At 40.3% G+C, this 27,856-nt stretch overlaps 1 protein-coding gene across 13 annotated transcripts; it reads right to left on the bottom strand.

Annotated features, from left to right (window-relative positions):
- Positions 1-1,764: 1,764 nt before the first annotated feature.
- ZSCAN9 (zinc finger and SCAN domain containing 9) lies at positions 1,765-26,169 on the bottom strand. 13 transcript variants are annotated; one of them, XM_070585209.1, is made up of 7 exons: positions 25,948-26,100; positions 24,797-24,864; positions 24,022-24,513; positions 23,702-23,849; positions 21,286-21,372; positions 19,416-20,080; positions 1,765-1,976 (listed from the first exon to the last, which is right to left on the bottom strand). In XM_070585209.1, the coding sequence occupies exons 3-6, from the start codon at positions 24,439-24,441 to the stop codon at positions 19,464-19,466; spliced, it is 1,272 nt and encodes a 423-aa protein (XP_070441310.1). In that variant the 5' UTR covers positions 24,442-24,513; positions 24,797-24,864; positions 25,948-26,100; the 3' UTR covers positions 1,765-1,976; positions 19,416-19,463. The 13 variants fall into 13 exon arrangements, with proteins under 13 accessions (XP_070441310.1, XP_070441309.1, XP_070441315.1 ...); XM_070585208.1 differs by lacking the exon at positions 24,797-24,864 and having other exon boundaries at positions 25,948-26,096; XM_070585204.1 differs by lacking the exon at positions 1,765-1,976 and having other exon boundaries at positions 19,168-20,080; positions 25,948-26,099.
- Between the last annotated feature and the right edge of the window lie 1,687 nt (positions 26,170-27,856).

Raw genomic sequence — 27,856 nt, 5'->3', positions numbered from 1 at the left:
TTCTAAACAAGTTTTTTAGGTATGCTTTTTTTTGGTGAGGAGGATTGGCCCTGAGCTAACCTGTTGCCAATCTTCCTCTTTCTTTTTATCCCCTCTCTAAAGCCCCAGTACATAGTTGTGTATCCTAGCTGTATGTTCTTCTAGTTCTTCTATGTGGGATGCTGCCACAGCATGGCTTGATGAGCAGTGTGTAGCTCCACACCCAGGATCTGGACCAGTGAACCCAGGCCAGTGAAGTGGAACAGATGAACCTAAGTGCTATGCCATCGGGCCTGCCCTCTAAACAGGTTTTTCACAACCATTCATTCAGCAAACCTGACTGTTTATGTCATGCCTGTGCTCAGACACTAAGGAGTTAAAGATGACTGAGACATTGCCTCTGCCCTTGAAGAGGCTGAGAGCTACTCTCTGTTCTTCCATGCTAAGTTTTCATGTGTGGCTCTACTCTTGAAGCAGATTTAGCAGCTGATCATTTCTCACCACCTCCAATGCCACCATCCTGGCTGAGCCACTATTCCTCTCCCAAGGTTACTACAATAGCCTGCAAATGAGTCTCCGTGCTTCTGCTCTCCTCCCTTTAGGCTCTTCTCAACATATCACTCAGAGCAATTATTTAAACATCTAAGTCAGATCACACACAGCATTCTTCCCCTCAACACCCTGCAATGGTTTCCATTTTTGTCCAAATTAACAGCCCAAGCCCTTACAGAGATCAGAAAGGCTCTTCACAATCTGATTCCCTACTACCTCTCTGACCTCATCGCCCACCCTCCCCCCTCACTCACCCAGCTCCAACCACACTGGCCTCCTTGTTTCCTGATCACACAAGCAAACACCCACTTAAGGCCTCTGCTCTAGCTATTTCCTCTTCCTAGAATAATCCAGTTAGCTAACTTCCTCACCTACCTCTTTTAATTCCACTCAAACGCCATCCTTTCAATAAGGCTTACTTCAACTACTTTGTTTAATACTAAACCACAAGCTAATACTCCTCATCCTCCCTATAGCCCGCTGTTTTTTAAGTTATCATTTCATCACCTTCTAACAGACTCTCTGATTTACTTATTTATTAGCTTCATTGTCTGACTTCCTCAACTAGAAAGATAAGCTCCAGAAAGGCAGGAGTATTTGTGTCTTGTTCATTGATGTATCCCAAGCACTTAAAATATTTCCTGCCACATGGTGGGTGCTTAATAAATATTTGTTGAATAAATGAATGAATGTAGCAGTGCTTTTTTTTGTTTTCACAGACTGTGATCAGGCTCAACATCAAATAACTGCAGAACACATCACTAGAAACTCTCTTACTATATCAAGCCTCAATTTCCTCTAACCTCTGGTTTTCCAGTGTAGTTGTGGTCAATTGTATTATTGTCATAACCACTCCCTCCCTCCCTCCACAATAACAGGATTGTGTTTCCAGGTGTTTGCCATGTGTCCTGCCTGCTTCCTGTAGGAATAGGCGTATCCATGTCCCATTGACTTTAAGCTTGGTCTTGTGACCTACTTTAGTCAATGGCATGTGAGCAGAAGTGACAGTGTGCTAGTTCTGAGCAAACTTTACAAGGCATTATGTTTCCACTTGCCTCCTTCAGTTTCTTCTCTCTACCAGGGGAATAAACTGCCCCCGGTCATGCTGATCCTCTAGAATGCATCCCTGAATGAGAAAACCAGTAGGGCAGATCTGAACCCAAGCTATAGCTTGGGAACAAGCCCAGTTGAGCCCAGGAAAGCTTAGTGGAGGCAAAGCAACCTGCACATCCATGAGTGAGAAATAAATATTTATTGTTGTAAGCCTTTGAGATTTAGAGCTTGTTTGTTACCACCTTCTTTGCCATTCAGCAACTGTGTAAACTTGGGACAGGTATCGTCTGTGGTGGTTTAAAAATGTACCTGCAAAGTATTTCACATTCCTCTTCTATAAGGTGGAATCGAATGCCTCTCCTCTTGAATGTAGGCAGACTTTGTGATGGTTTCTGACAAAGGAAACATGGCAAAAGTGAGGCTAGGTGATTTACAAGACCGAGTCATGAGAAGGATCACTTCTTCCTGGCTCTCTCTCACTCTTGAATTGCTCACTCTTGAGGAAGACAGCCACCATGTCTGAGGACACTCAAGCTGCCTGTTGAGAGGAGGAATTGAGGCTTCCTGCCAACAGCCATGTCAGTGAGAACTGCTGCCTCAACCAACATCTTGGCTGCAGCCTCGTAAAAGATCTCATGCCAGAATCACTCAGCTAAGACCCACAGAAGAGATAAGGAATAATAAATTACCTACTAAATTTTGACATAATTTTGTACACATCAATAGATAATTAATACACATTCTCTGAGGTTCTGTTTCTTATCTTCTAAATGGCAATTGATGTTGACCTTGCCAAGTTGTAGATGTTTTACTGATTTATTGAATGGTCTGAACCAAGTAGAGTACCAACGGGAAACACTTTTATTTTCCAGTTGAAGGCTTCAACCATGCTCTGATCTTTTCCTTTTCTCTGCATAATGTCTAGACATGTAAAGGCTGGGTTGAAGGAAATGTGCACTTAAAATATTTGACAGCCATTGCCAAAATGCCTTGCATGTTGGTTGTAATACAAATAGTGAATATTTATTGAGTGCTAAGTCTGTCAGGTGCTGTCTAAGCTTTATCTGGATTACATTTTTAAATCCTCTCAACAACCTTATGAGGTAGTTATACTATAATCCATCTTTTACAAATGATAAAACTGGAGCATAGAAAGGTAAATTACTTGCCAGAATGTACACATCCAGCATTCAAACCCAGCATTCAAAATGGCTCCCAAACCATTGCTCTCTACCATGGCTCCACTTATCTCAGTATAACATTGTGTGAGGCTGCCTGTTTCCCCCACAGCCTTGCCAACAGGGTGCTGTCAAGCTTTTACTCATTGCCTAGTCAATCAATTGAAGTTTTAATTAGAATTTCTTATCTACAAATGAGTTTGAGCATAGTTTTATATCTTTAAATTTTTTTAATTATTTCTTTTTTGTGAACTGTTTGTGTATGTCCTATGCTTAATTTTTTTATGTGGTTGTTGATCTTTTTCTTACCTATATCGAAGATGTGTGTGTGTTTATCCCTATGTTTTAGACTTACTCCCAGTATATTGTTTCCTTTATCTTGTTAATTGTTTTCTCTTTAAAAGTTCATTCATTAGATTATTTTTTACATTCTTATATAGGTTTTTAATTTTTTTTTCTAATTTTTTTTGGTGAGGAAGATTGGCCCTGAGCTAACATCTGTTGCCAATCTTCCTCTTTCTGCTTGAGGAAGATTGTCACTGAGCTAACATCTGTGCCAATCTTCTTCTATTTTGTATGTGGGATGCCGCCACAGCATGGCTTGATGAGGGGTGTGTAGTTCTGCACCCAGGATCCAAACCTGTGAACCCTGGGCCACCAAAGCAGAGCCCACAAACTTAACCACTACACCACCAGGCTGGCCCTCTACATTTATTTTTTAATTTTTAAAAAATGTTGCATTGATTATACATTCACAAATTTCAAAAATCAATATATTATCTATCATACCATATATTTTATATATTATATATATATATGGTAAAAACCTCTCTCTGTCCCCCATATTCCCAGTTTTCACCCTGATAACCTCTGTAAAATTTTTCTGGTATATCATTTCAGAGTTTCTTTATGCAAACATGAATGTCTATTCTCAATTTCCTTCCTTTTTTATACAAAAAGTAGTCTATTATTCCCACTGCTCTGCATCTTGCTTTTTTCCTCTTAATGTATCTTGGAGATCTTTTCATATCAGGATATAGAGAGCTTCCTTTTAGCTCCTTAGTATTCCATTATATGGATGTACCTTAAATATTTAACAAATCTCCTTTTGATACACTTATGTTGTTTCTAGTATTTGCTATTTCCAAACAATGCTGCAATAGGTCATCTTGTACATCCATCATATTGCACATGTGTAAGTATATCTGTAGGGTAAATTGCCAGTGGGAAGTAGGATTGCCAGGTCAAAGGGGATATGCATAATCTTGGTAGATATTGCCATATTGCCTTCCATGGGTATTTTTGTCAAACACATCCACCAGCAATGAATAAGAGTACCTATCTTCCAACAGCTTATATAAAAAATGTGGATTTGTTTGAATTGATGCCAATCTGATACATGAAAAATGACAGCTCAGTGAAGTGTTATTTGCATTTCTCTTATTCTAAATGAGAATGAGCATCATTACATGTATGTAAGAGCCTTTTCCATTTTATTTCCTTTGAACTGTTTGAATTCTGTGTCCATTTTCTTTTGAGATTATAGTCTTTTTCTTCTTGACTTCTAGGGACTATTTATATATAAGTAGCAAATGTTTTTCTATATTGTGTGTTTGTGCAGATTTTTTGCCATGCAGAAGTTTTTTCAATGCAATTAAATTTATGAATCTTTTCTTTTATGGTTTCTGGATTTTCAATACTAATATTTAAAAAGCTTTGTCCCCCTTCAAGATTATAAAGGCATTGTTCCATGTTTATTTCTAGCAGTTTATGGTTTCATTCTCTTATATTTAAATTTTTGATAAATTTAGAGTTTATTCTGATGTAGAGGTAAGGATCCAACTTTTTAAAAAAAGATGGTGACCCAATAGTCCCAACATCACTTTTGATGGTTCCTATTTTTCCTACTGATTTGATACAGCAGCCTCATCATTTACTAAATTATTTTAGGTATCTGGTCTATTTCTGGAATTTCTATTCTATTCTATTGGTCTATTTTTTCATATACTAGTGACACATAATGTAATAATTCATATAACAAACATATTTATATATGTTTTTTAAATTTTTAAACAATTTTGTGAAATATATATACAAAGGTATTTATAATCTTTTAATCTTATTGGGGTTTGTAGTGAGTTAAATGGTAGCTCCCCAAAAGATATGTCCATGTCCTAATTTCCAGAACCTGTGAACATTAGCTTATTTGGAAAAAGGGTCTTTGCAGATGCAATTAAGTTAAGAATATTGAGATGAGGAGATCATCCTGAATTACCTGGGTGGACCCTAACCCAACAATATGTCCTCATAAAAGAAAGGCAGAGGGATATTTGAGACAGAAAGAAGACAAGAAGATACTGACACACAGAAGAGTAGACAATGTGAAAGAAGCAGAAGTGGAGTGATGTGGATACAAGCTAAGGAATCCAAGGATTGTCAGCTGGCCAGCAATGGATTCTCCCTCAGAGCCACCATAATGAAACAACTCTGCCACACCTTGATTTTGGAATTTGGGCCTCCTGAACTGTGAGAGAATCAGTTTCTATTGTTTTAAGATGCCAAATTTGTGCTAATTTGTTACAGCAGCCTTAGGAAATTAATAGAGTTTCACTATATGAGGTCTTTCGCTGCCTTCAAGATTGTCTCCACGTAAAAAAATACCTGGAGACAAATGAAAATGAAAACAGAACATATCAACTCTTATGGGATGCAGCAAAAGCAGTGCTAAGAGGGAAATTTATAGCAATACCGGCCTACCTCAACAAACAAGAAAAATTGCAAATAAGTAATCTTAAACTACACCTAACAGAACTAGAAAAAGAACAAACAAAGCCCAAAGTCAGCAGAAGGAGGGAAATAATAAAAATTAGAGCAGAAATAAATGAAATAGAGACCAAAATGACAATAGAAAGGATCAATGAAACTAAAAGCTGGGGGGCTGGCCCCATGGCTAAGTGGTTAAGTTCACAAGCTCCGCTCTGGCAACCCGAGGTTTTGCTGGTTCAAATCCTGGGCACGGATATGGCACCACTCGTCAGGCTATGCTGAGGTGGCATCCCACATGCCACAACTAGAAGGACCCACAATTAAAAATACACAACTATGTACTAGGGGGCTTTGGGAGAAAAAGGAAAAAAATGTTTTTAAATCTTAAAAAAAAAAAAAGAAACTAAAAGCTGGTTATTGAGAAGATAAACAAGATTGACAAACCCTTAGCCAGACTCACCGAGAGAGAGAAGTTTAAATAAATAAAATTAAAAATGAAAGAGGAGAAATTATAATGGATATGACTGAAATACAAAGAATTATAAGAGAATACTATGAAAAACTATATACCCACAAATTGGATAATCTAGAAGAAATGGATAAATTCTTAGACTCATACAACCTCCCAAAACTGAATCAAGAAGAAATAGAGGATCTGAATAGAACAAGCACAAGTAAAGAGATTGAAACAGTAATCAAAAACCTCCCAAAAAACAAAAGTTCAGGACCAGATGGCTTCTCTGGAGAATTCTACCAAACATTCAAAGGAGATTTAATACCTATCCTTCTCAAACTATTCCAAAAAATTGAAGAAGATGGAACACTTCCTAACTCATTTTATGAGGCCAACATCACTGTAATACCAAAACCCAACAAGAACAACACAAAGAGGGAAAATTACAGGCCAATATTGCTGATGAACATAGATGCAAAAATCCCTAACAGAATATTGGCATATTGAATACAGCAATACATGAAAGGATCATACACCATGATCAAGTGGGATTTCTACCAGGGATGCAGGGATGGTTCAACATTTGCAAATCAATCAATGTGATATAGCACATGAACAAAATGAGGAATAAAAATCACATGATCATCTCAAAAGATGCAGAGAAAGCATTTGACAAGATCTAACATCCATTTATGATAAAAAGTCAATAAAATGGGTATAGAAGGAAAGTACTTCAGCATAATAAAGGCCATACATGACATACCCACAGCCAACATCATACTTAACAGTGAAAATCTGAAAGCCATCCCTCTAAGAACAGGAAGAAGACAAGGGTGCCCACTCTTGCCACTCCTATTCAACATAGTACTGGCAGTTTTGGCCAGAGCAATTAGGCAAGAAAAAGAAATAAAAAGTATCCAAATTGGAAAGGAAGAAGTAAAACTCTCACTGTTTGTGGACAACATGATTCTATTTTTGGAAAACCATAAAGAATCAATCAGAAATAACAACTACAGCAACAGTGCAGAGTACAAAATCAACTGACAAAAATCAGTTGCATTTCTGTAAATAATAATGAACTAGCAGACAAAGAAGTCAAGAATACAATCTCATTTACAATCACAACAAAAAGAATAAAATACCTAGGAATAAATTTAACCAAGGAAGTGCAAGATCTATACACTGAAAATCATAAGACATTATTGAAACAAATTGAAGAAGACATAAAGAAATGGAAAGATATTCCATGCTCATGGATTGGAAGAATAAACATAGTTAAAATGTCCATATTACCTAAAGCAATCTACAGATTCAATGCAATCCCATCAGAATCCCAATGACATTCTTTGTGAAAATAGAACAAAGACTCCTAAAATTCATATGGGGAACAAAAGACCCCAAATAGTCAAAGTAATCCTGAGAAAAAAGAACAAAGCTGTAGGCGTCACAATCTCTGACTTCAAAATATACTACAAAGATGTAGTATTCAAGACAGCATGGTACTGGCAGAAAAAGAGACACACAGATCAATGGAACAGAAGTGAAAGCCCAGAAATAAAACCATACATCTATGGATAGCTAATCTTCAACAAAGGAACCAAGAACATACAATGGAGAAAGGAAAGTCTCTTTAATAAATGGTATTGGGAAAACTGGATGGCCACGTGAAAAAGAACGAAAGTAGACCATTATCTTATACCATACACAAAAATTAACTCAAAATCTATTAAAAAATTGAATATAAGACCTGAAACCATAAAACTCCTAGAAGAAAATATAGGCAGTACACTCTTTGACATCCAGTATCTTTTGAAAACCATGTCTACACAGGCAAGGAAATCAAAAGAAAAAATAAACAAATTGGACTACATTAGACTAAAAAGCTTCTGCAAGGTAAAGGAAAAAAAATGAACAGACAGCACACCAACTGGGAGAAAATTTTTGCAAATCATGTAACTGACAAGAGGCTAATTTCCAAAATATATAAAGAACTCATACAACTCAACAACAAAAAAACAACCAACCCAATGAAAAAAATGGGAGAGGATATGAACAGACATTTTTCCAAAGAAAATATACAGCTGGCTAACAGGCACATGAAAAGAGGTTTAACATCACTAATTATTAGGGAAATGCAAATCAAAACTACAATGAGATATCACCTCACACCTGTCAGAATGGCTCTAATTACCAAGACAAAAATAACTAACGTTGGAGACGATGTGGAGAAAAGGGAAACTCAGACACTGCTGGTGGGATTACAAACTGGTGCAGCCACTATGTAAAACAGTATGGAGATTTCTCAAAAAATTAAAAATAGAAATACCATCCAATCCAGCTATCCCACTACTGGGTATTAATCCAAAGAACATCAAATCAACAATACAAAGAGATCTATGCCTCCCTACGTCATTGCAGCATTATTCACAATAGCCAACATATGGAAGTAACCCAAGTTACCATCAACTGATGAATGGATAAAGATGTGGTGTATATATATACAATGGAATACTACTTAGCCATAAAAAAAGACAAAATCATCCCATTTGCAACAACATGGATGGACCTTGAGGGTATGATGTTAAGTGAAATAAGCCAGACAGAGAAAGACAAACACCATATGATTTCACTCATATGTGGAAGATAAAAAACACAGAGATAAAGAGAACAGATTAGTGGTTACCAGAGGGGAAGAGGGTGGGGGAGGTGGGCAAAAGGCACAAAGGGGCACATCTCTATGGTGACAGACAAAAACAAGACTATTGGTGGTGAGCATGATGCAGTCTATACAGAGCCACTGATAAATAAGAATGTACACTTGAAGTTACACAATGTTATAAACCAATATGACCTCGACAAAATTTAAAAAACATTGTTTTTAAGATATATCTTTTTTATTATCTATTTCTAGTTTAATTAATAATGAGTGTTATCATAATCCATTCTTCCTTTAATGTGCTATGGGTTTTTTTTGCTAATATTTATTTAGGATTTTTGCATTAATATTTACAAGTAAATTTGGTTGGTAGTTTTCTCTTTATGCTGGTTTTGACAGGTTTTTTTTTTCTTTCTGCTTTTTCTCCCAAAATCCTCCCAGTAGCTAGTTGTATATTTCAGTTGTGAGTCCTTCTAGTTGTGGTATGTGGGATGCCGCCTCACTGTGGCCTGACGAGTTGTGCCATGTCTGTGCCCAGGATCCAAACCAGCAAAACCCTAGGCCGCCTCAGCAGAGCGTGCGAACTTAACCACTCCGCCACGGGGCTGGCCCCTGAGAGGTTTTAATATCAATGTGATATTTACTTTATAAAAAGAACTTGGAATCATTTCCTTTGTTTCTCTATACTCCAGAAAAGTTTAAATGAAAGTATCTTTATATTCCTTAGAGTTTTTATAAATTTTACTTGTGAAATTCTCTGGACCTGGTGTTGTTTTGGGAGTAAATCTTTGACAATTTTTCTGTTTCTTCTCAGGTTATTAGTCTGTGGCAGAAATTGTTCATTGTCCACCCAAGATCCATTTTTTCTTTCCTTCTCACAGAAATAATCCTGATTTTAGCTGGATACATTGCCACTGGAATAAAGGACATTTTTCAGTCTCCATTGCAACTACTTATGGTCTTGAGACTATGTTCAAGTCAATGAGACGTTTGTGGATGTATCCTGTGGGACTTTCAGAGAAGAGTCTAAAGGGAGTTGATTCAGCTAGGGCTGGACTTTTATTTTTCATTTTGCTTTTCTCACTCCTTTATTCCCACACTGCAGATGTGAGGGATGGAGCTCTGGCAGCCTTGTTGGATGCTAAGTTGATCTTGAAGAATGTCACCAGACACCAAGGTGGTTTAGCAGAAATGTATGAGCCTATATATCTCCTATATATCCTATATCTCTATATGACATCATGGAGCTGCCATATCAGCCCTAAACTCTCTGTCTCTACACTTCTTTTATAAAAGAGATAAATGAAGTTTTCCTTTAGTTAAGCCACTAGTACTTAGAACGTTTCATCATATTCAGTTAAACTTGGTTCTAAGAAATTGTAGTTTCCTTAAATTCTCTATCTTTTCTGAAGTTAATTGTAATAATTTATAATTTTACGGAAAATTATCATATGTTAATATGGCCAAGTGACACAGGTAAATAATAAAGTATAATAAAAGAACATTTATGTACATAGCTGAGCTCAAAAGAATGAAAGGGAAACTTCCCAAATGCCAGTAATGAGGAGAGAATTTGATGGTACATATTGTGACAAGCTTGTGAACTGGTGCTAAAGAAACTCTCAGAGATATTTACCTGGATACTGGCCATTAGGAAGGCAGTGTATTAACTATTTCTGTATAACACATTACCTCAATACTCAGTGGCTTGAAACAACAGCACTTATTATATGTCATAATTTTTATAGGTCAGGAATAGATTAGGTGGGTGATTCTAGCTCAGCGTCTTCCATGAGGTTGCAGTCAAGACGTCAGCCAAAGCTGCTGTCATCCTTGACTGAGACTGGAGGATTTCCTTCGAAGATGGCTTACTCACATGGCTAGTAAATCACTGCTGGTTGTTGGCAGGAGGCCTCAGTTCTCTCTACATGGGCTCTCCACAGGGCTACTTGAGTGTAATGACATGGTGGCTCGCTTCCTCCAGAGCGAACAATCCGAGAGAGAAAGAGAAGAGTGGAAGCTGCATTCTTCTATGATCTAGCCTCAGATGACATGCAGCTCCCACCACATTCTATTTGTTAGAGGTGGGTAATCAAACTTAGCTCACACATATTGTCCAGTTTCTGGTTTCACATGTTAAGAAGTTTGGAAGTTACCACTCACTGCTAACAACAAGTAAAGAGCCGAAGACATTGAAAAATTAACTCTTCTTGGATCCATAAAAGAGGGGAGGACACAGGGCAAACTGCTGCCCCCAAGACTGGAGAGACAGACAGGCAAACACAGGGAGGCAAGGCTTACTGAAGCAGAAACTCGAGCAGAAACGACTGTGAGGCTGGCGCCGGGGTAGGAAACCCTGAACTTCAATTGATGCATTGCTGGGGGTTCAGTGTGGACAACTCTGAGAGTTAATAACTCCAGGGGGACCCAGTCATAAGGAAGCCTGCACAATATTGTGAGATTTACCTCCAGGAGCTCGACCAGGATCCCTCAATAAATGTCAGACAAAAATCCCCTTGTGCTTGCAGCAGAGAGGAGGGGAAAAAGAATCATTTTTAAATAAACCAGGCACTCTGCTCTTTTTAATAAGGCCTGCCCACAGGGGAAACTAGTTAACCAGAGTCTAGCCAACTGAAGTACTATCAGAACATAACTGACCTGGGGGAAGAGAAATACCCAATTCCAGCCGGCTCTAGCCTTCCTTGTGGGAGAAGGGAAATAACTGACTCTAGCGACCCTGTCCCATCTACGAGGGAAGGAAAAACCTAAGAAACAATCCAGAGACACAGGCTCACTAAAAGACTGGGACATAAACAAAAGACTATAGAACACTTCTCTTACCCTTACCATCACATTACTAAAGGCCTATTTACAGCAGTTTCTTTTACCCAGTACATCTTGTCCAGCTATCAAGAAAAAATTACAAGGCACACCAAAAGGAAGAAAACACAATTTGAAGAGACAGAGCAAGCATCAGAACCATACATGGTGGGAAGTTGGAATTATCAGACCAGGAATTTAAAACAACTATAATAAATATACTAACAGTTCTAATGGATAAAGTAGACAGCATGCAAGAAAGATGGACAATGTAAGCAGAGAGATGGAAATCCTAAGAAAAAACCAAAAAGAAATGCTAGAGATAAAAAACATAGTAAGAGAAATGGAGAATGGCTTTGATGGGCTTATTAGTAGACTGGACATGACCGAGGAAAGGATCTCTGAGCTAGAGGATAAAGTCAGCTCACATTTCAGGGGAATGGAATTAGACTCTACCCTTAAAAGGGAGAATCATTAGGGAATTTGTAGATACATTTTAAATCCACAATAAAAAGATATAGGGAGGCGGCCTTAACTTAGCATGAGGAAGAGAACTAGAAATTAGATTCCCTACATAAAGCAAGAACACTAGGACTATATAAAACACTCTACACACTAATTCAAGAAGATGACTTGTCTCTTCCTAAGCCTCTGGGTGGAAATTAAAACCCAAGATTCTACCATTGGAGGAGGGGGTGGGAGGTAAGAAAGGGAAACCAGAATTCACAGTACCTACATTTTGTAGGAATCTGAAAGTCAAAAAAATAACATATTTTAAAAATTAACACATATGGTCTAGGGTCCAGGAAACCCTTGGATTATTTAGGTTCACTAGGAGGAAATGCAAAACAACTCTGTAAGGACCCTTCCATAACCTGCCACAGGATACAGTGGACTACCACAGATAAAAAATAATCCCTCTTGAAAATTAGCATGTGACAGAAAATCAGAAATTACAGAAGGAAGCATTTACCCTGGAAAAGGAATCAGTAGAAATGAACAGCAGACTTGGCTCCTTAGGAACTTCAAATAATACAATAATCTGAAGAAAATTATAAACTGTATTTAGAACATTTAAAGATTTTTTTTTTTCCTTTTTCTCCCCAAAGCCCCCCGGTACATAGTTGTATATTCTTCGTTGTGGGTCCACCTAGTTGTGGCATGTGGGATGCCGCCTCAGCGTGGCTTGATGAGCAGTGCCATGTCGGCGCCCAGGATTCGAACCAACGAAACACTGGGCCGCCTGCAGCGGAGCGCACGAACCTAACCACTCGGCCACGGGGCCAGCCCCCTAAAGATTTTTTTTAGAGATCTAGAAATCACAATGGGAGAACAGGACATAAAGTGAAAAGAGCAGACAGATTTGAAAAAGAACCAAATAAAACATTAAGAAATGAGGGCCTGGCCCGGTGGTGCAGTGGTTAAGTTCGCACGTTCCGCTTCAGTGGCCCGGGGTTCACTAGTTTGGATCCCAGGTGCGGACCTATGCACCACTTGTCAAGCCATGCTGTAGCAGGCGTCCCACATATAAAATAGAGGAAGATGGGCACAGATCTTAGCTCAGGGCCAATCTTCCTCGGCAAAAAGAGGAGGATTGGTGGCAGATGTTAGTTTAGGGCTAATCTTCCTCAAAAAAAAAATTTAAAAAAAAGAAATGAAATAGGCATTGAAATGAAAATCTTATGCATTAACATATTAAATATAGCTAATAGAGAATTAGTAAACTATAAGATTGATCTGCAGATACATATCACAGGGGGATAAAGACCAGCAAAACACAATAGAGATGAAGAGACTCGGAAGAAAGTCCAATACATATACGTAACAGGAGAACCAGGAAAAATTACATTCTTCAAAGAGAATTTTGAAAGAGACATTGACTGAGAATTGCCAGAAGTGATGGAAGATACAAATCTCAAGTTGGAAGAAGCACACCAAGTCTGGAGCAAGTTATATAAAAATAAACCTAGATGCATTGTAGTAAAGCTTCAGGCAAGAGGAAAAAAATCTTAAAAAAAAGAGAGAGATTACCTACAATGGAATAACAAATAAATTGACAGTAGTGTCTTTCTTATTGTGTGCTGGAAAATAGCATTTTAAAATCTTCAAACAACTATCCACCTTCTAAGGAGACTGAGTTAATGAGGGCTCTCTCACTACAAACACATGGAAACTAATATTCAAGGGTGAAAATGAAATAAAAACATGTTCACACTAACAGAAGTTGCCATTGCTAAAGAAACCACTGCAAGATGTACTTCAGTGAGAAGAAAAATGAATCTTCAAGATACTACCCAGTGGGTAAAACTAATTTGTTAAAACACACATATGAAAATATAATCAATCATTGATTATAAAAACCCAGTAAAAACAGTAATTATAATGACAATGTCAATTTGGGGTCAGAGTATCTTAAAAACAAGTGGAACTAAAATACTAATGAACAATGCTGTGTAATATTAGAGGAGGTTGACAGAGGCATCCAAGTTTTGTACAGTATCATGGAGAAGGGCAGGGACGGAGATGAGTTTCATAACCTCACAAGTCATGTGGGCATATTTAAATTTTCTGTGTAACCAGTAAAAAAAAAGTGTATAATTTTCAAACATGCAAATGGGAGAAAAGGAAGAAAATATAAATTAATCAACATAAGACAGGAACAGAGAAAAAAACTCAAAGAAAGATCATGAAAAATAGAAAAGACAAAGTCAGGTACCAGACATAAACCAATAATCATAATAAACATAACTGGATTAAACTGATGAGTCAAAAGACAAGATTGAACATAGAAAGTTTTATAAAGGGTTATTAAAATCAATTAAAATAAAACTTACAGTTCTTAGGAATGCATATATATGCAATCAAAGTATATAAATAGGAAAGCAAGAAATTATAAAATCAGGATTCAGAATGACGTTCCTTTAATTGGGAGAAATCAGACGGCTGAGATGAGCAGCACCAAATGATTAGATATATAGATGTTTTTCAAGGTCTTACTTGCGTTTTGGATGGCACATTAACAAGTGCTAATTATTAAAATTAACTACCTAAATTTCCAAACTAATAATCAAAAGCATGGCATTCATGGGGCTGGCCCAGTGGCATAGTGGTTAAGTTTGCACACTCCACTTCAGCAGCCTGGGGTTCATAGGTTCGGAACCCGGGCGTGGACCTAGCACCACTTGTCAAACCATGCTGTGATGGCATCCTACACAAAACAGAGGAAGACTGGGACAAATATTAGCTCAGTGACAATATTCCTCAAGCAAAAAGAGGAAGATTGGCAACAATTGTTAGCTCGGGACGATTCTTCCTCACACACACACAAAAAACGCGGGGCATTCATGGACCAATGATGACAGTATGTCATGAATCATATCAAGGATTATAATTAATCTAATTCTGTGCACTTGATGTCCAGAGGAAATTATTTCTTAAATAAAGGATAGGAAAGGTATACTAGGCTAATATTTTCTAAAAGATTTTGTACTAGCTACATTAATATCAACAACATAAGCATTGTTAGATATAAAGACTTTATGATTAAAGGAATAATTCCACAAGAAGACACATAATTGCTGAACCTCTGTATACCTAAAATCATATCCTTGGAATCTATAAAGCAAAACCAACAGAATACTAGGAGAAACGGACAAGTCCCCTCCCACAGCATAGTATTAACAAACCTCTCCCAATAATCAATAGATCAAATAGACAAAAACTTAGTAAGGATGTAAAAGAATTTGAACAATACAATTAACAAACTTGAGAAACTAATATTTTCAAAATAGAAAATCTGCTAACATAATTCTCCACACTAATAGGTTAAAAGAAAAAATATATTACCATTTTAACATATGCAGAAACATTATTTGATGACATTCAAGACCCATTCATGATGAAGACTTCTAGTACATGAGGACTAGATGGGAATGTTCCTAATGTTATGAGGATAATAATCAGAAACGCACAGCAAATATGCTATTTGCAGATGTATCCACTCAAAATTAGAAATAAGATAAGGATGACTATTACTATGACTTCTCCTTGACATTGTGCTGAACAGATGACTAGTGCATCAAGATAAGAAAGAGAAGAAAGCAAAGGAAGAAAGAAAACTCTCCTTATTCATAATATGATTGTATAAAAATACAGTTATGTTTGGTTCTCAAGAAAAGATGATGAAACAATGGGGGAAGTGTGTTGAGAGCAGTCACTGGAGGTAGTGGGGTGGTATTATGGACTGAATATTTGTGTATGCCCAAATTCATGTGTTGATGCTTTGACCCTCAATGTGATGGTATTTGGAGATGGGACCTGTGGGAAGTAATTAGGGTTAGATGAGGTCATGAGGGTGGGGCCCTCATGATGGGATCAGTGCCCTTTTAAGAAGAGACACCAGAGAGCTTGACCCTCCTCCCTCCTTGGACTTCCTAGCCTCCAGAACCGTGAGAAGCAAATTTCTGTTGTGTAAGCCACCCAGCCTATGGTATTCTGTTATGGTAGCCCAAGCAGACTAAGTCAGATGGGGTGAGATGAGCAGGGAAGGAAAGAAGTTGGGATGGGAGGACTTTTAGATTGATTTAGCTGAGAGACTGTTGTGGAACACATTTACATTGCACATACACTAAATGATTAGTTCAGGATAAACATATATGGAAACAGACAATTTCATGCAATACACAAGGCTTTACTTTTTTCTTTTTTTGAGGAAGATTTGCCCAGAGCTAACATCTGCCAATCCTCCTCTTTTTGCTGAGGAAGACTGGCCCTGAGCTAACATCCATGCCCATCTTCCTCTACTTTATATGTGGGATGCCTACCACAGCATCACTTTTGCCAATCGGTGCCATGTCCACACCTGGGATCCGAACTGGCAAACCCCGAGCCGCCGAGAAGTGGAACGTGCGCACTTAACCGCTGCGCCACCGGACCAGCCCCAAGCCTTTACTTTTTAATATTAATTTACTTTTAAAATCCAAGTGAGTGCAGTCTATAATACACTTTTTTAAAAATCTGAGGTAAAAGAAAAAGTCCCACAAAAAACTTTAACTTACAAGAGAAGTCTCTCACTGCTATGTCAGATGATCCTTTTTCCTTGATATATCATTTTCAAACTTAGTAATATCACCTTCTATTTGTTAAATGTAGCATTTATAGATTACAGTGTCCTTTCACATAATGGCTATTTGCTGTTCCTCACAACAATCTTGCAAAGTAAGAAGATAGGTGAAGAAACTGGGGCCTTGAGAGGTTAAGTACAGTAATAGATGCCAGTGGTGTCCTGCCGGGGTGCCCTTCACCCAGTCAGTACACCCATTTCCTGATTGCAATGCACCCACCCTTTGATTGCTGAGTTGGCGGCTAATGGCTCAAATCCGCCCCTTCTCTGAAGAATTACCCTTGGACAAAGGGGCTGCTCTCCTCTCTCAGGGCAGCCTTCAGTCAATGAGTGACTCACTGAGGGTACAAAAGGCTGGCCCTCGCCTCAAGGGCAAGTTTTATTCGAGGCCGGTCTTCCAAATCAGGCTAGGGCTAAACTTTAACTGAGACCACATCTTGCTCAGCCCATTCCTCTCCCATATCCTGCTTCCCTCACTGCCTTGCGTTTTTTTCCCTGCAGCTTATTTCTCCTCAGTAATTCCCCTGGACCTGAATCCCTGCCTAGGTTCTGCTTTTTGGAAACCCAACCAAGTGAGGTCCACACTCTAGAACTCACTGCGCATGGACTCCATCCCTGGGACCTGACTCCTGGCCCCCTTTTTCACTATACCATGTGGTATGGAGACACAACAAAGGATGAGAAGAGACTACTTCAATATTTGAACTTTTGACCCTTAACTCACTCAAGACAGGGGACTCTATCCATGACAATTACTGTAACCACTGATAGCTAATCCCCAGACCATTTCTGTTTGGTAGGGGAAGGTATTCTATACTTAACATTTCTATCAAATGATCCCAGAGCTTTATCCTTTACACCTGCTGTGATGTGGAAATTCATCTTGTGCTGCCCCCCAAAGTGTAGAACTTTTCTCTGATAGAGAGGGAAATGGATGCCTTAGTTTAAGCTGACATTTTATGGAATTCTTAGGTGATGCTGTGTATGAGGTAATTTATCTCCCTGTGATGGGAAACTTAATACGGGCTTTGACTTAAAATCCAACTTCCTAGGCCACTCACTCAGTGGAGAAACAAGAAAAAAGGAGATAGAGACTGGGATCGAGAAAGGACTCAGTCACCACATCCGCTTAATGATCTCAACCTGAATCAACATTTACATTTCAAATTTGCTTCAAAGTTATCCAAAGGAAGTGAGTATAATATAATATATATAATAAACAATAAATACATAATAATATAATACATGTTATATATAATATAAATAATATGATATGATATAATATAAGGTATAAATGAAACAAATGGGCCATGAGTTGGTAACTGTTGAAAGTGGGTGATGAGTACATGGGGGTTCACTATGCTATTCCACTGTTGTTTGTTTGAAATTTTCCAGAGGGGTTAAATTATATAATCCCCAATTCAAGAGTTGGCTGCCCCGTGCAACACATTTTGGAGTTACTGAAAACGGCACAAAGCTCAAATCGTGTATGCACAGGGACCATCCTGAGCAAACTGCAGGATGTTCCTGCCTTCACTCCCATCTCTAGGGAAACTTCCAAACATCAAATACATTAAAGGAAAAAGATGGAGCTGCAGCCTTGGTGAAGAAATCATAAGAGGGAACAAGGGAGGGGAGGCCAAGAGAGCCTTTCGGATCAAGCCTCAAGCCTGTTTTAGTCCCAAGAAGAGTGGATTCCTGCTCCCCATGAGGAAACTTCCCTGGGAAAGAGCTTCCTTTGGGTGCAGAACACACAAGGTACATAAGTCTTCTTTGAGCTGCTACCAACACATTCTCTCACCCATTATCCAAACTCTAGGAAAACTTCCCAACAACATACAGGGAGGCAAATTTTTCTCCAGACCTAAGCCAAGCAACAGAAAGGAAAGATTCAGGAGACTTCAGACAGCAGTTTTTAAAGCATCTTATCTGGATGGTGATCCCATTCTCTGATGTGGCCTTGTACCCAGGATACAGAGGACTTTTTGTAACGCTGAAGACGTGACGGAAAAGCACTAAAGGAGTTTCAGGTGACTAAGCTTAAGTGAGGAAATGTGAGAATACCAATATGAAGCATGACACTATAAACAGATAGGGATTTGGAGTCAAAAGTCAAGGGTTTAACTAAAAAGATCTGATGTTAGATGTTAACATTAAGGGAAGCTGGGTGACGGATATATGAGAACTCTATTTTTGCCACTTTTTTATAAGTCTAAAAGTATTCCAAAAATAAAAAGGTACTAAAAATAAAAATCCAGGGTTTAAACCCTGGCTCTGATGCTTGGATTTTCTGAGCCTCAGATTCCCCATCTGTAAAATGAGATCATGATAATACTCATTCTCCTGCGTGGCTGTTGTAAGGACCAAATGTGGTTAAGTAAAGGGAAGAACTCTGCAAACAACAAAACACCCAGCCAATGCTGGTCACTATTCCAAGGGAGTGTCATGTAGGAGCCAGAGGGAAGCAGTAAGGCAGAAAAGATGTTTACCATGTCGGTACTGGCCATGGGAACACCAAAGACCCATTTATCATAAAACATCAGCAGGGCTCTATGTGATCTTTAGGAATTAAACACAGATACAGACCTTTCAGGCAAGTCGGCTACAGCAGCACCATTTATTACAATATTGGAAAGGTTTAGCAGCCATCTCAATGAGAATAAATAAGAGATGGGGGTAGTAAGAACTGGGAAGGGGTAAAGGAACCAAAGGGAAAGCAGCAGCTTCAAAAACCCAAACCTTCCTCTTCAGATGCCCCTGGACCACAGGTCAGCATTTGTTCTAAAACACATTTAGTGGAGACAGGAAGAAAGGCATTTTCTAGTCTTAACCTACCCCCACACGACTTGGCCAATGATCCAGAAAACTTGCACATAGCAAAGTTTAGACCAGCTCAGCCACCATGTGGATCTTTTGATGGCGGATGAGATTGCAGTGGCGATTAAAGCTTTTCCCACATTCGTTGCACTGGTGAGGTCGCTCCCCGGTGTGGCTTCTCTGATGCTCGATGAGAAATGAACGCCGACTGTAGCTCTTACCGCACTGGCTGCACTGATGGGGCTTTTCTCCCTTGTGGATTCTCTGGTGCTGGATAAGACCTGCACTCTGACTGAAGGCCTTCCCACACTCCTTACAGTGGTACCGTTTCTGTATATTGTGGATTCCTCGGTGATTAAACAGGCCAGAACTGCGACTGAAGGTTTTCCCACACTCGTTACATTCATAGGGTCTTTCTCCAGTGTGAATTCTCTGATGTCGAATGAGACCTGAGCTCTGAGCAAAGCTCTTCCCACATTCATCACATTTGTGCTGTCCTTCTCCTAAGGGCTTTCCCCAGTGCCCTTCTATCCGACCCTTGTGTTCACCAACTTCTCCACGTTGGTGATTCTGGTGTGATACCTCCCAGATCCGTCCATAAAATATTTTCCCATGTGGCTCCACTACCTTAGGACAGTCTTTCCTTAGCACCAACTCTCTGTCCTCAGTCTTGGTCATTTCATCTGAAACAAAAAAGACCAGGTAAATATCACTTGTTCCCTGAGTCTATGGGAGGGTCACTATGTGCTCAGAAATACAAGGTGCTTCTAACCTGATGTAACCCTACAGCAGAGTAGGGAGGTTAGAAACAGAAGGGCCAGGTGGTAACACCTTCCTCCAGGTAATACAGAAGCCTGCCTTCTTTGGCAAAATGCAGCTCAGTCCATCCTTACGTGGACTGGGCCTGGAAAGATTTTTTTATACTTGCTCAAGGGAAAGAAGGGTCAGAATCAGGTGGCATCTCTGGAGTTTTCCCTTAGAACACTCTCCTCATTTTGAAGTAGGGAGCCTTAACTTCCCAAGGAAAGTTACCTCATGTATACATTCATTCATTCATTCATTTATGGAACAAGTATTAAGCTTGTACTATTCTAGGTGCTTCAGGAAGTACTTTATGACTTTCAAATCCACAGCCATCCTAGGTGCATTCCCAGTACAAGGCCTGCACTCTAGCATTTCTCTCTTCTGAAAAGCTCTCACCTCAGATAACAGCAAGGCTCTCTCTCTCACTTCCTTCAAGTTTTTGCTCAACTCTCACCTTCTTAATTCTTTTATTTAATACTGCAATCTGTTTGCCCCATCCACAGCATTCATAATCTCCCTTATCCTGTTTAACTTCTGCTTTATTCCAAAGCACGTGCCACCTTCTAACATACTATATCATCTCCTTATTTGTATGTTTTTTCTTTGTCTTCCTCTTGCTACAATCTAATCTCCATGACAGCAGTATCTTTCTGTTTTATTCCCTGAGAATCATGCCTGGCACATAGTACTTGCTCAATAAATATTTGTTGCATGAACGAAAAAGAAAGTATTGAAATCAATCTTATTACTATGGCCTCAACTGACTGGCCCAGGGACTGGCACCTGAGCCAAAGGCGGCCCCATAGGACTGGCCCATATTGGACAGGGTCCAACCAACTCAATCAGACCCTCTTTACTTGGAGGAGTTTAAGGTGAGAATGGAGATAAATAGACAAAAACTGTCTAAACACTAGAGTGCAGCTGCTGTGGTGTCCTTAGGATGTCTTAGGTTCCCTGGGTGTGATTCCACCTTGTAACCCAGAAAAGCCCAAGGAAAACAGCCCCCGACCCCTTCTTTTTACAAAACATCTGGCTCTTCCTCTCACATCAAACTGCATTGTCCCTCATGCTCCTGGATAGGTACCTCTTAGGACTCCTCTGTTGTTAGACCATGGCTCTCTTCCTTCTTTTAGCTGAGATATGACAACAGGTTTGGAAAACAGAAATGTGTCTGCAGAGAAGAAACGGGCCACAAGTGGGATCAGTCCTACCCTTTTGCCCAAACTTCACATTTATATCTGAAATGTACAAGGGAATTGGGTAGAATATAAAAACGAAGACATTTCCCACCTTTCGGTAATTACCATTTACACAGCCTTCCATGACTTACAAAGTCCTTTCACAGACATATCAAACTAACTCACCACAAAACCCTTTAAAGTTATTATCCCACCTCTTTAAGAAGTGGGGAAAAAAAGAAAGATAAATATATAGGTAGACATATATAGCTATATATTTAGAAAAAAGTCTGGAAAATACACAGCAATTTGGTAAGAGTGGTTATTCCTGGGGAGTGAATTTGGAGGACAACCTCCACTTTTACTATATAAACCTTTATTATTTGGATTTTTTACAATCAGCATGAATTCAAAAAGAAACTCAAACTCAGTGATCTGAAATAACTTTAAATGTTGCTTAGCTGAAAAACAGAAGAGCTGGAACTTGGATTTGGTGCTTGTAATCTCCAACATTTCCTCTGTCACTATGTTGCTTTACAAAATTGGCTTTTCCTGAAAGTATAACACACAGCTGCACTGATGGTCCTACAGGGAGAACTCTCCCATCTGTAGATGCCCTCTGGATACTTTCCAGTAGCCATAGTAAATGCTTAATAAATATTTGCTGAAGGAATGAATGACTAAATGGATGGATGGATGTGTGGATGAACTTACTTAGATGTGCCTCTTGGAAGAGGGGTTCTCAGCCACATTCTGGATGCTGTCTAGAAGGCAGAAGAAAGGAGAAGATGGCCAGAAAACGAAAAGTCCAAGTTCATGAGGAAATGAAGAAGAAAGAAACAAAGAAACTGACTGGAAAGATACTCTTAAAGGAAGAAAACAAAACCAGAAGAAATTTTAATCTGATGAGATCACGGGAGCCAAAGGAAAGTCTACAGTGGGCACAGAATTTACTCAACAAGTACATTTTAATTTAAATCAAGAGATGGGTTCCAAGTGACAGAAATCTGTGATAACAGTATGATTGCTAGGGTAGATGAAATAAATAGAAGCAGAAGACAGAGAGGCAACGGAAGGTGTGGCTCTGATACATATGGGGTAATGTGGAAATGAAAACAGCAGAACTCTGCTGTAGGTTGATTGTCAGGTAACAAAAAGTCAGTGAGAGGCTGTGATGGTAAGTGTGGGAAATTAGACAGAAGCTGGAGCCAATGGCTGCAGGCAGAGCTAGAAAGGGAAGGCAGCTGACTCAGACCCAAGTGTCCAGTTCTGCCCCACTGGTACTCAGTACTGCCACCACTAAGATCACATATAAGGAAATGGCAAGTCTGACTCCACCAGATTCTCCAACCACCTGCCACCTACCGAGCATACCTCACACCTCTCTACTCTGAGTGTAAACCCCAGTCAGCAAGGGTGGCACTGGCAACTTCTGATAAGAACAGCTACTATGTACTAAGCATAACGCATGCCAAGTGCTCCTCATAAATTGTTTGTATTCATTGCTCACAACAACCTTCTGAGGTACATACCTGTTACAGTCTGAATTGTGTGTGCCCCCAATTCATATGTTGAAGGCCTAGCCTCTGAGAGACTCTCTTTGCACACAGGGCCTTTAAGAAGGTAATTAAGGTTAAATGAGGTCATAAGGGTGGGGCCTTAATCCAGTAGGACTGATGTCCTTACAAGAAGAGGAAGAAACACAAAAGCTGGCGCGCTCTCTCTCCACACGCATGTGCACAGAGAAGTGTCCATGTGAGACACAGCAAGAAGGTGGCCTCCTACAAGCTAGGAAGAGAGGTCTCCCCAGAAACCAACTTGATCTTGGATCCCTAGCACGCAGAACTATGAGGAAATACATTTCTGTTGTTTAAGCCCCCCAGTCTGTGGTATTCTGTTACGGCAGCCTGGGCGGACTAAGACAATACTACTATCCACCCCATTTGGCAGATGAGGGAACTGACATCAAGTAGTTAAGAAACCTGCACAAGTACAAGCAACTTCCAAGAGGCCAAGCCAAGATGTAACCTATGTCTGTCAAGCCTCGAAGCCCATTCTCTAAAGCTGCTCTCCATAGCGATTTCTGAAAGTCTTCCTAATGTATCACGTGCCAGAAGACCAGAGAGCTTCCAGGATGGTACCAAGGGGCAAGACTGCATGCAGGGGGAGGGGACAAAGATGACCACCCTAGACGCTTAGAAGCACTGAGCATTGTTGCTATCTGGTAAAGTCTTCTGATCGCCTGTCTCCCCAGCTCTAGGTTTTGTGTTTTTGCTTGACCAGGTGGGATACGTTCAACATCAGATAAACTCTGTCCCTCACCTGCCTCTCCAATAGAGCGGGGCTCCTGAGCAGGGTCACATAAGAGCTGGGGCTCCTTAGGCTCAGACTCAAGGCTCAGTGACGTCTGCTCTCCAAGAGGCACTGTCTCTTTAACGAGGTCTTCTTGTCCCCGTCTGTGGGCTACCATCTGAGGACAAAGAGACAAGATTTGACTTCTGAAGAAATTAACTGTCTATAGAAATGCTTCCCAAAAATAAGCGGGAAATTCTATCACCAAAGTCAAGGAGATACAAAGCAGAGGATACAAAGGTCCTTGGTAACCAGCACATACTTCTTCCCTAGCAAATCACTTTTCCTACCTCATGCTGTGGTTCATCAAGCTCTCTCTCCAGATCCTCCAGCAAAGTCACAGCCTCTTCCCCACTCTCCGGACAGTGTTCCCTCACCCAGCCCTGCAGCTCCTTCGGCAGGATGGACAGGAACTGCTCCAGCACCAGCAGCTCCAAAATCTGCTCCTTAGTGCTCACATGTGGCCTCAACCACTGGTGGCAAAGTTCCCGGAGTCGGGTAAGAGCCTCCCTGGGTCCAGGGGTCTCCTGGTAGCAGAGCTGCCGAAAGCGCCTCCGGAAAATTTCCCTTGCCAGTGGATTATTGCGTTTCAGTCCGGATTCCTGCATTTGGAGGTGACTTTCTGTCTTCATTTTCACTCTGAGAAGTTCTTCCCTCACTTCGGGAGCTTGAACATCCAGGGATAAAACCTCCTTTGAGTCTGTATTCATCTTGACCTTGAATAACTTAAAAAGTACCCTCCAGCTGGAGCTTGTTTCAGAAGCACCTCTGAAGGTTTCCTCCTAAGCAGTAAAAATCATTTATATAGAAAAAAGGCAATAGCCGAAGACAGCAACTGATGATATAAGCAATTATCCTAGACCCTAAAGCCCTTCAATGAAAGTAAAGTGACTTGGTGACCAAAGGATGGGAATGATGGAAAACATAAGGCATAATGAGCACAGGCTTTCAAGCTATCCAGACCTAGGTTTTATTCTGATTCTAACATTTACTAATTGTGTGCCAATTCCTTAGCTTCTTTCAAGCTCCAGTTTCTTAATGTGAAAAAGAAATAGCAAATAATACCTTATGGAGTTCATGGAAGAATTAGGCACCACACAGACCACTCAGAATGGTTAAAAAGTTCAGCCCCACTGTATAAAAGCCAAAGCAGAGAAAAAAATAAATGGAAATATTGTTCCTGTCTTTGATTAAATGAATGAACTCACTTTTATTTTGAAATCTTGAGTTTTTAAAATTAATCTCTTCAAAACAACCATTTAGAGTTGGTATCATTTTCACTAAATTGACAGAAAGGAAAATTCTGGTAGATTCCAAGTCCTGTGAGCTTTCCACCCTGCTCGGCTGCTGCCTGCGAGTAATGGTCAGCACTGCCAAACAGTCACAACATGCTTTCTACACAGGACCATATTTAATCCTCACAATCACCCTCTGAGGTTTGATGACCACAATCACTATGTCACTACATAAGAAATGCAGGCCAGGGGAAGTTTAGCAGGGAGCCTAAGATCAAATTCTTTGTGAGGACAATCCTAAGAATCCACAGACGCCGGAAGGAAGTCTTCTGCTCATACCCAGGCGGTGCCTGAGACCCAGGAGACCTGTGTGTCTCCAAAACCTCAGGAAGTGCAGCCCAGCAGCTGAATTCCAGCTTGACCAGGCAGGCCTGCCACAGACATCTAGGGAATCAGAATTGGGGATGGGGGGGGGCGGGGGAAGAGAGCCCCCGAATATGCATCTTTAACAGGCTCCCCAGGGATCTGCATGCACTCTGCGGTTTGAGAATCAATGAACTATGGGAAAGGGAATCGGGAAGTGTCACATTCCGCAATGAAAATCGGTCCATTCAACGCCCCTTCATCTGCTTTTAGAACCAAAATGTTCTGTCTGAGAGGGTATACGGGCTCTCCATGGCGAAGGCTGCACAGTCATTTTTAATTTGTTCTTGACTTCCTCTCCCCGAAGGTATGTCCCCAGACTCCAGGCGTTTCCTACTCTGAGTCCTAATCCGGCTGTGGTTATTCACGGTCACGACCCTTCAGCCTCGCAGGCCTCCCACAGCCCTCTCCCGTGCCCTGTCCCCACAGCCGGGGATGAGGAGCCTGGTCCAGGGGGCGCCCGGAGCTGCCGAGCACAGGCCACAGCCTCCCCCTGCTCCGCCCTCCCCGGGGCTGAGGGTCACCGCCCACACCCCTTTCTCAGGCGCACCAACAGACCGTAGGTTCCAGGGGCGGACTCACGAGACCTGCAAACGGCGAAAAGGGAGCCTGGCGCTATTGCCTGGGCGTGGGAACGAGCGCCCAGCCCGGACAATGGCCCGCCCGGAAGACGCCTGCCCACCGCGCGGGGCCCACCAAGCAGAGGCACTTCCGGCCGGTCTAGGATTCCCTGTCTCGTTTCCTACCTCCGGCGCTTGCCTCACCGGGGCATCAACCCCCGATTTCCTGGGTATCCAGTTCTTTTTCAGCAGTGAGTCACGTGATCAGAATTTCATACATGTGTGGGCCCCATACAGGTTTAAACTGCAAACACAGATGAAGCATAGACTATTGAAAAATTTATTTTTAAAACATTTAAAAAGTAATACATTACCTATGGTTTAAAAAGAAAAAAAAACTCAGACTGCCAAAATTAATAAATTAAAAGGTGAGATCTCACCCTTAGTCCCACTTCCCTCTCTTTCTCTCTCTCTCTCTCTCTTTCTTTTCTCCCTTCCTATCTTTTGTTTTTTTGCTACAAAAGTTGTCTGAATTTTAGTAGTAATAAAAAATCAGTCCAAAACCAATTAAATTAGTTTTACTGGAACAAACAAGCGTGTTTATAAGTACTGTTAGTCAGTGATCAATTTTATTATGTCAACCAGAATGCTGGTATAGCTTAGGTTAAACTATGTTTTGTTTTGTTTTCAGAGACCCTCATTATTTTACCACGGCAGTCAGAAACTATCTCGTGTGTTAATGGAGGTTTTGTAATGCATTTAAACTCCAAAACTGTAGCTCTGTAAATTTCTTTAGTTATTTTCCTCAACCCAGCCACCTGAGGGCATTAAATAAACTCAAGCTTCATCCTTTACTTCAGCTTCTTCCAGATTTCCAAAGTGTGTAATCATTAAGAGCACCAGCATGAAGAAAATCAGCTCAAAACCCTGATCACTTTCTCCCACATCGTACCTCACTTGCAAAGCCCTCAGTACAAACTTTCCTAACTAACTGGATTTAGAGCATATGATGAGTAAATGCTCACCTTCTCCTGGACTTGAATAGGTTGTTTAAATATGTTATTCTCTTCTGTTATGGATGCCCATATGTGACAAGTAATCACAGTTTTCATATTTGTATGAAACTCCCAAATGTCTCACTGACAGTTGGTTAGGCTCTCTAACTTGTTTATGTGTGTTTGTTAAGTAGGTCAACTATAAGACTCAGGCAGCCTCCACTCTAGGGTCAAATGAACAGTGCATTGAACTTCTCTGTAGTTAAACGGCCCTGAGAAAGACTGGCTCCTACTTGTCTGTTTGGGAGAAGATTCCCTATAGCAGTACTTTGATAAGCATCCTGAGACAGAACGGATTATTTTTAACTTAGAATTGGGAATTCTTACTGAAAATATTTAAATTGCCAGTCAGCTCAGAGACAAGAAGAAATATTGACTGCAAGTCTAACTAGATTAGTTATCTGAATTGAGGGTTATCTGAATCTGGAAGCATGCATATTGGGATACTGACTCTGCTGTGGGTTACACCATAAGGAGAAGGAGGAGAAGGAGGAGCAGGGGAGGCGGGGGAAGGGGAGGAGAAGAAGAGAGGGGGGGAGGAGGAGGGAAGGGGGAGAGCGAGGAGAAGAAAAAAAAGATTTGGAGGATTAGTGACAAAGAGATTGAGGGAACTAGCTAGTATGTGGATAGACCCAAGTGTAAAAATATTTGTGGCCCATATGAATCTTCATTAACCTGCTGTGTAAGAGGGTTTCAATAAGCAAGTGGGCAAGCTGATCTTCCCTATGGATGTTAGCTGCTGTTTGTTCAGCCAACTCTATTTGCTCAAGAAGCTTTTGAACATAGCGACCATGGCTGCCAGGATGGAGGATGTGCATAGGCTCAAAAAATTTTTTTCAAAAGCCTTTCTTT

Source organism: Equus przewalskii, chromosome 19 (genome assembly GCF_037783145.1).
Source record: "Equus przewalskii isolate Varuska chromosome 19, EquPr2, whole genome shotgun sequence".
Classification (NCBI taxonomy): domain Eukaryota; kingdom Metazoa; phylum Chordata; class Mammalia; order Perissodactyla; family Equidae; genus Equus; species Equus przewalskii.
Note: the sequence above shows the minus strand (reverse complement) of the source record. Positions and strands in the feature narration are given on the sequence as shown.

Bases quoted from the DNA above. Each gene is read 5' to 3' on its own strand.
- ZSCAN9 (XM_070585202.1), bottom strand. From the start codon at position 24,441: ATGAATACAGACTCAAAGGAGGTTTTATCCCTGGATGTTCAAGCTCCC. The intron at 23,850-24,021 runs GTAGGAAAAGTG...CTTTGTCCTCAG, and splicing joins TTGATGAACCACAGCATGAG to ATGGTAGCCCACAGACGGGG. The intron at 20,081-21,285 runs GTACCTATCCAG...TTTTTGTTTCAG, and splicing joins CAACAGAGGAGTCCTAAGAG to ATGAAATGACCAAGACTGAG.